The following is a 12,393-nucleotide window of genomic DNA, read 5'->3' on the forward strand; positions in this document are numbered from 1 at the left end:
ACCATTTACAAGCTACATTATTCCCTTATTGCCAACTGCTTACTTTTAGAGCAGCTCCACAAAATTACACATGCAACATGCTTGTTGGCATTGCACTTTTCCTTTGCCTTTTTTTAAAACTCCAAAATGGGTAATATTTTCCTTCTACATGTAAATCATTAATAATAAATATTAAGATTATTTAATTCCATGCATGTTGCATTTCTGTTCTAAATGCTTGATGCAAAGGGAAACAATACTCTTAAAACTGATGAAAAGCATTGTAACTGAAAACATTTATTTAAGACTTAAGCCAAAACATAGATCTAATATGAAAAATGTAAGAGAAGAGGAACTAATCCATGATCCTGAAGGGACTATAAAACACACTATGAAAATACTTTGAAAATGGTTTAAGAAAGAGTGAGGTCTAAAGTAACACAAAATATCAAATTTTGATCCAAATTCCATCTCCCATGACCCACCACATCTGCAGCACAACTGCCTGCTGGCTTCATTTTCATTACTATTATGAAGGGAACATGTGTCTCAGGGATGATGGGCCCTGCAAACATGCACAGTAATGAATCTAATAGAAGAATTAACTAGCAAGTAAAAGATGATTTTACCACTCCTATTCTATAGATCTAGAACCGCATAGGGAGGTGGATGCCCTTGGGAAAACTGGGAAAAGACTCCAGATCTTCCAAATGCCAGTCTAGTATTTCAGCCACAAATCAGGAAACCACAAAATCCCAGAAATATTGGTTCTACTAGGCCTCTGGAGGTCACTTAATGTGGCTTCCCTCTCAAAGCAGCTCTGCCCCTGCTACTGCTGCAGCCCTGATGCAATGGGACTCCCCAAGTTGGGCAGTCCTCCACCAGGAGCAGAGAGAGGACAGAGGCCACGCTACTGTCATGGCCCACAGTACCACACTGAAATGCTCTCTGTTCTACAGACAAACACCGCATAAAACAAAAAGCAGGTGTTCCTGGTTATAATTTCTGAATATAATATTGCCACAAGGACATGCTTATGTTCACACAAGAATGTATAGAAAAGGCAACCATTAATTTTTGGTGGAAGTCCTTTTAAACGACTTTTTTTTAAATGTCCTTTTGTTTTGCTGTTGGTGAGACTTTGTCACCAAGGAAAAAGAAAGTAAGATGGTACAAGAATGACAATGGTTTCCATTCATGTCCCAGCTCTACTACTTTAAGGCTGCAAAGAATGCCATTTTGATTTTAAGATGGCATACAGAGCTCTGCCTCTGCTGGGTGAGGAGAGCATCACGATGATGCAAAACACACCAGAATTGATGGAGAGACTCCCATGCACTGTTCTGTACCTGCTGCAGTTAGGGGAAAATGCAAAGAGAAAACGTGCTCTATTCTTTGACATAGCTTCCCAGAATTAGTACAAATACTTTGGCACTAGCAGTTTATTTTTGCTAACACGTAGATATTTACTGCTTTACATTTGTTTTAGAATTACTTTGTAAATCTTCCCATTGCCATATTTAGCAAGAAAAAGCATGAAAAGTAGGTGAAAGGCTGGAGAACAAGGGGGCAGAATAGTCTCTTGCAGGCTTTGAAGTTATGATGGCATTAGAGACATCCCAGTACGGTTAAGGGAAAACTAGGAACATTCATTTGAATCAGTGGCAGTGGAACAGCATAATCCTCCTGTACTAAGCCTTGCTTTGTTTTCAGATTATGCTGCTGATCCTAATGAGGAATATCAATGGGAGAGTAAAAAGGGGGCTGAATATCAGTTTATATTCTTTGGAGAAAACAGTGTCATTCCTACTTCTGATAGCAGCCCCCAGGGCTGCCAGTTGCCTCTTAACCCTGTTTTTATCTGCCAGTATCCTAATTCAGTCTCTGAAATCGATCACCAAAATCTTCACCAACGATTTTTAAGTATACCTGGATATATATTTATGTACAGGTTCGAGTTTGTCTCTTTAAAGGTAAAAATGCCAAGAAATATAAAATGAAAAAGCCAACCTGCCACCACTGCTTTCCAGGCTTTATTATGTATTTTGACGTACTCCTGTGATTTGAGGCAGTCTCAGCATATTCTGATTAGAAGTATGAAAACATGTTCTCGGGAGAAGAAAAAAAGAGGGTCAGATCCTTTCCCCAGCCAAACTGAAACTAATTACCACAGTATTTGCCCAGAAATGACTGAAACGTACCGGAGAACTTAAATGATGGAAAGAGAGGGAAAGATCTTGTCATTGATAAATCCTCTTATTTCCCATATGCCATTCCAATTATTTCATTGTGTCACACCCCCACAACTATTAATAACTCTGAACACTTGATTTTAAAGGAAACTTCTGATTTTAGCAGAACAGATTTTATAATATGCAAGCTGTCTTGTTTGACAGTCTGAGCCACCCTTACGAAGTCTGGTAGGCTGCAAATAGACCTCATTTTCCACACAAAGAGCCTTTCTGCTTGAGCAGCTCTCCTCAGACATCACCACCAGCAGCACAACACAATTTCCAAGTGAGCAGCTGCCAAGCTCATCAACAAGACATGGTAATACTCAGGCATAAGGAGCAGACAGTAGCTTACCACCTCCAGCAGACCAAGGGATCTGTACCAGGTTGATGTGGCTAGCGTTTAGCTTTTGACAATTTGCAAACCCCTGGGAAATGGTGTTTCAGTGAGCACTAATTGTATGATCTCTTTTGGTTTGAATTTTCACTGAGAACAAATTGCCTTGCAGATATCTTGTCTCCTTCTATAAACTTTCATTTATTTTCTAGTGTTTTCCTCTATTCTTTGCCATCAGTATTTAAGTGTAAATCAAGTTTATACCATGATGGAGGGTACCTCGGGAATACCCTTGGGATGATATTTTCTCCACCATCTCAAAAATGCTTTCCAGGATCAAATAGGAATTGCCGACTTGCTAAACCTCATGACTACTACATTTTCGACTAATCTGCTTATTTGGTTTCCCCAGCTGTCGTCACACTCAATGGGATTTAGTTTTCATAGCAACTTGCTTATCTTTGAAGTCAGTGTTATCCCTTCATAAAATCCTTTGTGTGCCAAAGCTTAGGGGAACCACTCTTTAGTATGCTCAGCTTTTGCAGCTCCTATAGGCAACCTAGATAGTCTTAGCTAACCACTGTAGCTAGGATCATGTTAATTCTGCTTTGGCGATCAAACATGTTGTTCAGCAGCCCAGCTTAGCTGGAAAGGCAAAAATGAAAACAGTTGTCGACACTGCTGACAGCCAGCAATATTTCTCAGAACCGAAGGGAAATGAAGATCCCTTTTGACTAACTGGACTGAGGTCATTCTGATCTCATTCAACAATCTGAACTAATTTACCTATTTGTCTCAGAGTTCCTAGAAAAAAAAATCCATTATATTCAGATAGCACTTTTCAGTGTTATGGGGCCTTCCGCTTGTTTTAGGGTAACACACGTGCTGTAGGGCTAGAAAATGAACAACATTTTCTTTAATGTATTTTCATTCTAACCTCTAAAGGCAGATTTGGTATTGAAAGAGTTACTTTATTTATCAGTCTGGCTTATAAGCAAACAGTTTCATGGCTGCTAATCAGACTAGAGCAGCTGCCACCTTCAGAAGAGCATGTGTGTGCCAGGATGCCTGCTGCTTGCTTTGTAATTTCCCAGTACACCTCCATGGGCTGCTGAGTCCTTCCTCTCGCATCTGAATCTTGTGGGCAAAGAGTAACAACTTTCTGAAATGAGAGTTTGTAGATCTACAGTGCTATCCACCTGGAAAGGGGATGTTCTGTAGTATTTTATAAGTTTTTCTATTAATTCCAGCACCCAAGTTTTCTCCATCCCTGAACAGCCACAGCACTTGCTGGCAGCAGCATCTGCAAGGCAGAAGCCAGAGAGGGATCCACCCTTGTCATCTGCACAAGGAAGGGAGACCACCGATGGGGACCTGCTCCAGGTGGTATAATAAGCCATATGGGTTATTTCCACATGGGTCAAGCCTTGCTTTAGGGTTTAACCTGGACCATTTGTTTCTCCTTCTAAAAAGTAGGAGCTGCTCAGATATGATGTTGGCCATGGAGATAAATATTGGATTGGTTGACAAATATGCAGTGTATGGTAGATTTGATCTTACAGGTGTCATGCCATCAAGACAGATTACAACAACCAAATACATAGACACATACTATGGAAGAAAACAAGAGATTACCAACACTTTTTATTAAATTTTCTGTAGAGCAGGCACTTCTTTTAATATCTCACAAATGTTTGAACTAATCAAAAGGAAGTAGTATTTCATGCAATGGGTAGAACCTTTTTAGAACAGGGAGTTTCATGAAACTTGGCCAGAGGACACTGTAGGTGCAACTAGTCTACTTGGCACAAGAGGAGACCGATGATGAATTGGAAAGACACCTGCTGGGCACTTTTCTACTGCTTAGACTTACTAAGCAAGCAAAATGCATCCAAGATGGTAGTAGGGAAGTGTCACATACATTTACCATGTTCTTGCACTTATGACCACTGTTGGAGACAGAATGCCAGGCTAAGTGGACCTTTGGCCTGAGCTGCTACAATCATCTGATGCTTTGACATTAATTTATGATAATCATTATGGTAACTTTTAAATTATTATTCAAATGTAAGGCATCTGAAATGAATTTGCATACATAGATATTAATAATTATTAATAATGCATTGTTAATTACATTTAAGAATGACTTCAATAGGACCATTCATGACAATACTTACAATCATTGAAAGAATATTTGCAGGACAAAACTCAGGCATTTGCTGTGTCTTCCATCCTTTTTAATGAGAAAAAATAACCTTGCTTTACAAGTGTGCATGATAGCAATAATTCTGAAGCTGCTTTGTAAGAAGCCATAAAACACAGCTTTATTTCTGCAGAAATAAAAACTCAGTCTTGATCTAGCATGCTTTAGAATATGGGAAAAGAGGTTTGTATTCACAGAACTACACACATTGTATTGTTAAAAAGTCTCTTCCAACTGCCAAAAGAAATACCTCTCGAAACTTGAATCAAACTACAAGAAAAAAAAATACAAGAAAAAAAATCATGCCATGAAATTGAAGATTAGTAAGCTCATATCTATGTCGTCTGCTTCCATTCTTCCCATGGAATTTTAACAAATGTGCATCCACTAGGATTAAGATTTTCTGTCTCCCATAGTGTACACTTTTGTCAATTTTCCATTTATATTATATTTTCAGGGAATAAACTCAGTGAACTGAAGTATTTTAAATTTCATATAGTTACCTGTAAATTCCAAGTTGTGTTTTTACTTCCCTTCACTCAGACAGTCTATCATGAGGCTGGAATATATTAAAGACTATTAGCTAATCAAAACTATTTTAGTTTTAGTATTTAGTTTATTAGCTAATCAAAATTATTTCATTAATTCAATTTCCCCAGGACAAAATCTTACCCTTCCTTCCAAAACATGAAATGGTGCTAACATAGACCATGAATTAGTCATTCTTGGGGAGGAAGATTGCCTCTAAAATCTGCTTTAGCCGATTCCTTTTCCTAATGTTCATTTTATACTGACAATAATCTTGAAGCTATCGATTACAGACATAAAGAAAGTGAATTGATTCTCCTAAGAACAGGACTGTCACCTTGTTTTACCTTCCAACCCCAACCTACAAAAAACAACCAGAAAAGTTTGCACCATCACCACTAAGCATCACTCGAGCATAGCCAGCTATGCTGGCCACAAAGGCAACGGGCATTGTGCCGGCTTCCCTCCTGGTCCTTCTCTGTTCCTGAATGGCTTCATCATCTCACCACAACCTTCACCATCTTTCAGCAGCAAATGGCTCTGCTCCCTCTTGCCTGTGAGTCTCTTCATGCGCCCATCAGCTGCAGGATGTGGTATGGTGAGGCAGCATAGCTACGGGTAGCACAGTGCAAAGGCAGCAGACCCTCCAGCAGACCCTCCAAGCCACCTGCATTTAAACTCTCAGGTTTCTCAGCTGCAGGTTATGTCTCTCCCATACTTGGTTAAACTTCTTTTCTTCATTCTTTACTTTAAATACTGCTTTTTAACGGGTCTTATGAAATTGGAACAAAGCAAAAAAATAAAAGCAGTAATGCTTTTTATCAACTTATTATTCTCTTCATTTTCCTGTCTGATCACTCACTAGCAGTTTTGGCCATTTGCAGGAAAAGATTGGGCTTTTGCTTTGCATCTTAATATCTCCTCTTTAAATTTTTAGCCATTAGTTTATACAACATTGAATGATCTTGGAGATACTTTTTGAATAATTTACTTTGGCCATAACATGTAATCTTTTAATAAAATGTCCTGTGTTCTCATGTTTAGAAGTCTGGTTAAGTATTCTTCAGCTTTGAGGTGAGTCTTCATTTCAAGCTGCGGAAACCATATTGTACCTTAAAGAGATACAGCCAAAGGCTGCAGTTTCTATGAACGCTTTCTTTGATGCTCTGAAGTGGTGACAAGTGCTAAGAAGGTGCTGCCTTTGATCTACCATCCTTGAAAGGGTGACACAGCAGCCACTTCTTATTCAAGTGAAAATAAGAAAGTTACTCTTTGTTCAGTAAATAGTAGCAGCTACCACCCAAGTGGTTGACAAACTAGCTTTATTTGGCAAAATAGAAGGTGAGGCAAGCAGGTAAAGATGTTTCTATGGGATCAATTGCAAAAAAAACCCCAACACAGAAAGCTGCCTCCTGCTGCTCCTTCCATCTGTGTTGTGGGAGATGCCCTGCTGGCTGCATTTCTGCAGATAGAGAGGGTTGTGCTGAAGACATACTTGAATCTTTCAAGAATTTATCTTCCAAGGAAAACCTTGATAGCAATGTCCTGAATATTTTGTGCCAAGTGGCAGTGCTTTCATTAGTCGTGCAGAGCTGACTGCATTTTGCAAGAAGGTAGACCACTGGGACTATGTTTCTAAACATCACCAAAAAAGTTTATTTTCTCTGTGAGGAAGCAGAGAGGCAGTTTCTCCATGGCTGTATTGATTTTTAAAACATAGTCATTTTCCTCCTCAGAACACCCCAACAGAATAAAACTATGTTCAAAACAATACAGAAGTACCATATTAACTTGATGTGCTGATGATAATATTCTATGTAATATAGCTGCAAACACCAACAGGAAAATGAGATCTAAAAACTCAAATGAGAATTCAAAGAGTTAGGAGAACAACTTATGCCTGGCCTGCATTTTAATTTCTCCTATTTTTACATAGCTATGGCCAAAGTAATTTGGTAGTGATTCTCGTAACAAACACATTTAGACTTAGAGGAAATGTATACCAAGCAGACAAAGGCCAAAGACAACAGAGGGAAGTAATCTAATACAGTGGGTAAAAATGACTGTATCTTATGCATTTGCTTGCTTCTTGTTCAAAGTTTGCAAAAATGTTAAGTAGGGTTTTTAATGAGGAAAAATCTTGATTGTTAGAAACTTCTAAAATAAAAAAAATCTTGATAAACTGACATAATTTTTTTTTAGCTATAGTAGTATGCAGAAGATTTAAGGCATAGGAAACCGCTTGTTCTACCCAGTCTGTCCATGCTCTGCATGGGAAGCTGCCAGGGAAAGGGAACCAGAGCAGTATTACAAATTACCAAAAGTAAGTTCCTCACCCAGAGGTCCTAGACTCTTAAAGGACATGCTAGTGTCCTTTCTTTGATGAAGCTCAAAAACACAGGGGATAAATCGGGAGGGAAAAATGCAACGGAAGCTACACAGCTGTCCTCATGTTTGAGTTACTTTCCTTTTTCTTTTGTTTTCCACTTTGTTTTCTTTTTCTTTTTCTGCCAAAAAATAATAGATCTTCTAGCTCATAACCTGATATGTTATAGTTACATGAAACTACTCATTCTACCAAAAGTAGAGTGTGGGTCTAATTGGAGTGAGCAGCAAATCTCTGCAAAGGAGATTTCCTTGTTTCCCACTAGAGTCCCGTGTTTCTGGGACACAGTTCAGTGGCTGGACATGTGGATGTAGCTTAGCATTCACCTTGGGAATTCCAGTATTTGATTTGCATGTATCTGTACACAGGCTGATTTTGGCAAGGCAAGTACATGTATTAGAACAAGAAAAAAAAAAAACTGGTTCAAAACACCTCTCTAGACTGTACAATAATCCATTTTGCAGTTTTTTGTTCTTACTCACAGATTTTGAACATTCTTGTAATCAATTCTAACAGTTCAACTTTTAAAACATATAGCACGTGCCCTTTATTAAATCAGTGTATGTCAATAGTTTTGGTTTTTTTTTTTTATAATAGTTTTCTCCAATGTTTTACCTTGCAAAATAGCAGCACCTGCTAATAAATGTAGCCAGCTGATTAAATGAAATTCTGCTCTTTGCACTCTCAGATCTGTAATGCTCTTGAGTCAAATAAGAACCATATTCAGAGGCCCATGGATTCTCTCACCAAACAGGGCTTGACAAGATACTGTTCCTTATTATACCTGTTCAGTGGTAGCACAGGGACAGTACTTAGTCATGTAGGAGGTTAAGGTAGTAATGTCATGTGCCTAGGCTTTCTGTTTGACAATTTGTCATCAAAACAAATTGCTGCAAATACCCTAAAATCATTGTGTATATAAAAGCATTTGAACAGATTTGTATCCAGGCAACAGTTGTAAGCTTCTAGATAAATTGCCTGTTACTCATTGCCTGTAAATTAGTTGCAGCTAATTTATCCTAGCAAATGAGGGCTGCATAGGCCTGATAAAGGGAAGTGATTAAAGCACATCTTAGGAAAGCCAACTGAACAAGTATTCTTTTACCAGTCTCTGGCTGTTGCGGGTGGGGTGGTGTACTTTACTCGTCATAGAGAAGTAGCAATATGTTTAAAACAGCGATTTAACAAAGTTTGATAGTAAATGTGACAGTGACTTAACAAGATTGATTATTTGCTGTATAGAGGACAGGGTCAGACAAAACTGTCAGGGAGGCCCTCCTGTTGAGTCACGAGGTTCAGAGAGGGATGACTCCTTTCCTTTCTAAACTCCTTCTCAGAGAGGAGTCTAGCTGAAGCTAGACCCAGACTTAGTCCCAGACTTGGTCAATGGTTTATGTCTGAAGGATTATGTGTGTACAATCAATCATTTATATTACTGTCACAAATAAGATTTTTTTACAGAGCTTTGGTTTAGCAGCAATTTAGGTATTATTAATATTTTTGCACAAGATTAGGGTGTGTAATTCTTAACAGCACTAAATCATCAGCCAATTTCACAGGGAGATTCAATGGAATTTTTTACAATCAAGATAGTGACTTTGTTAAAGAGTCGAGAATGGCAGTCACCTGAAACTTAGAGCAGGGTTGCACACACAGATAGAAGTTAAATCAAATCACACACACATACACAGATAAACAAACAATTCTAAACCAAATTGTGCACACACGCAGAGAGACACTGGCTGTGCTTTTCCTGCAGATTCTGAATCTGAGGAGGACCCCAGTGTGATTCTTAGCAGTATGGCAAATTCTGATCATTGCAGAGTTGTTGACAAAGCTGCACGTTTCTTTTCTGTAGATGGAAATGCTTCCTTATCCACAAAACAAGGGATGGTGGTAAGATATTGATATGTCTTGAGAACATAGCAAATGTAACAAAACAACAAAAAGCATTCAACATTTATGCAGAAGTACTGTTTTCCTCAGGGTCTCTGTCTACGAGATGAATGCTTCCTGTGACCACCGATTCCTCTCGAGCCGAGGTGTTCTCCAGCTGCTTATTTGTGCAATATGGAATGTGGCCACAAAAATACATGTAAATCCAGGGGTTGGTGCAACTATTTAAATTGCCAAGGAGCATGATAATGGTGAATGCTGAACCTAGAATGAAATAGTTAAAGGAATAACAGAGTAAATAAAGCACTTATACAAATAAGTAACATTTTCACTGTCTGATGCTTTCTGGTGTACCTGTTCATATATTAAAGTTAATCTAATAGTAGAAAATGACAGTTTATTCAATGCAATTTGTAATTGTTGAAGGTATGAAGCACACTGTCCTGTATACATTTCAGAGTTAAATAGTTCCATATAGCTCTTTTTTGGTGTAGCTGCATTAAATTTAAAAGCAATTAATAACGTGCTATACAGATATAGATAAATACAGACATAGATATTGATATAAATGTATGTAGAATAAGACTGAAATTCACACTGACAGGAAGAATTCTTAAAACAAAGATCAGAAGATTTTTTTTTTTTATCAGACAAAGCTATTATCTTTTTTTTCCCTTTGGTTTATATCTTTGAGTTTAGTTGAACTTAAGTAAAGTCACACACAGAGTCTGCCTTTCACAAAGAGGCAATAGTGTAATTTTGACAAGATTAATGTTGTTTACAATGTGGTGTTCTTTGATACCTCTCTCAGGCTTGCTTTTTTGCTTTATAAACAGCTGTTTCACAACTTTTAATTGTTTCATAGTGTACTACAGAGATTTCATCAATATGATTTCAATATTCAGAAAAAATCAGATGTCTTATAACATCACTGTTATATCCAGTAAATAAGAAATATTTATTTTAATACTGTGAATAGTTCATTAGTCTGTTTCACCTCAAGAACCCAAAATACTGCTGCTATAATATCTAAAACCTCTGAAAGTCTGAATCCTTGCTGGAACAGATGATACTTCTCACTGTGCTGTTCATTAATCTTTAAATCGTTAATCACTCAAAACACACACACAAAATACACACTTATATGATGTTTTGATCACATAACACATGAAGTTCTGTGTACCTAATTAAATACAGTAGATAATCAATCCAGGAATTTCTTTTCAATCATACTCAAATGATACACATGTAACTACACTAGGCAAAGTGCAAATATAAAGCAGTAGAGCAATGTGCTAGCCTGCTATGAAGTTATGAATGAGGATGGAGAGTAGCTTACCTTCGGTCACGACACTGGGGAACCACACAGACCACAGCTGTGCAATGAAGAAAGGTGACCAACAGAGAACATATGCAACAACTGTCACCACTGTCATTTTTACAGTCTTGATCATAGCCTTTGAAATACAGTTCACACTGCTTGCTCGGGATGGCAGGACTTGCTTCTGACTTGTTACTTCATATTCATTCTGGTTTTTCACATATATATTTCTTTTGATTATTTTGCAAATCTTAACCTGGCACGTGATAAGGATGGCTGAAGGAATGAAGAATATAACTACAAAAATCCAAGTCACATATGCCCTTGGGCCCCATGGCTGAATAAATTCAGCCCAACATTCAAAGATACCTGGAGATATTTCAGTCTTAGAAAAGATAAATACCTGTGGTAGGCTAAGAATCAGTGATATAGACCAGCTGGTGCAAATGAGGATGTTCCAGAGAGCTCTCTTCTTTTGGAAAGTGACCATAGGGTAGCAAACTGCTTGGTATCTGTCCACTGTCATTACCACTATCATATAAGTAGAGGCAAACATGCCCAGCAATTGTAGATACTTGATAATTCTGCACAAGAAATCAGGCCCTATGAAAATGTCTGTAATATCCCATATGAGTTGAGGCAGCACTTGAAAAAAGGCTACCACTAAGTCAGCGATGCTGAGGTGAAGCATGAACACATACATCCTAGAGAGCTTCTTTCTTCTTCGCCACAGCACCAGTACGAGAATAAAATTGCCCACAGAAGCTGTCAGAAATATGACCCCCAGTACAGCAATCTCTACTTGAGCTAATTGCTCATCTCTTTCCGGTCTTCCAACAGGATCTGACTGATTTGTCAAACTCCGCAATCTGTGAGGAGAAGAACTCTCGGTCTGATGTGTGTTATCCTGCATAGGAAATGAAAAATTCTTCATAGTGCACAGAAGCTACTCACAGTAGCTGCTACGTGCGACTCAGGTTGACAGCTGTGAAGTACTGCCTAGCAAACAAACCAGTCCGTATTCAGGTTTCGGTATATCTTCAAGCAAATCTCCTCCTGTTTGTGCAAACTAAAGCAGTGGGACCTGGAACTTGATAAAATTCTGCCTCTTGCTGCTGTGCAAAAAGGCTTTATATAGGCTCCCAGCAGACAGAGCCTTATGTAACCGCAGAGCCGTCGGGCAGGCTGCAGGGCCCGCAGCCAATGGCAGATCGAGCCACACAACTGGGGGAAATACATAAATAAAAGGCAAACTTCAGAGGCGCAACGTAATTCAATTACTCACTTCAGTCAAAACCCGAACTTGTAAATAGTTGTGGCCAAAATCATACTTAAATGATCTTACTTGGGAGAGTTCTTGTGAGTATTAGTTTATGCAAACCAGAAGTGCACACTTTGGCTAAAGCAGGAGGAATGTTGAGACGTAGATGGAAAGTTGGGGTCCTGAGCTCAGGCGCATCATAACTACAATTCTCTAGGCTCCTGGGGCACAACCACATCCTAAATGCACCA

The 12,393-nt window shown here is 38.5% G+C and overlaps 1 protein-coding gene across 1 annotated transcript; it reads right to left on the reverse strand.

Annotated features, from left to right (window-relative positions):
• Window positions 1–9,624: 9,624 nt before the first annotated feature.
• LOC104155447 ([Arg8]-vasotocin receptor-like) lies at window positions 9,625–11,962 on the reverse strand. Its single transcript, XM_009701477.1, has 2 exons — window positions 10,900–11,962; window positions 9,625–9,824 (listed from the first exon to the last, which is right to left on the reverse strand). The coding sequence occupies exons 1-2, from the start codon at window positions 11,813–11,815 to the stop codon at window positions 9,625–9,627; spliced, it is 1,116 nt and encodes a 371-aa protein (XP_009699779.1). The 5' UTR covers window positions 11,816–11,962.
• Window positions 11,963–12,393: the final 431 nt, after the last annotated feature.

Source organism: Cariama cristata, unplaced genomic scaffold, assembly GCF_000690535.1.
Source record: "Cariama cristata isolate BGI_N322 unplaced genomic scaffold, ASM69053v1 scaffold716, whole genome shotgun sequence".
In the NCBI taxonomy this organism is placed as follows: domain Eukaryota; kingdom Metazoa; phylum Chordata; class Aves; order Cariamiformes; family Cariamidae; genus Cariama; species Cariama cristata.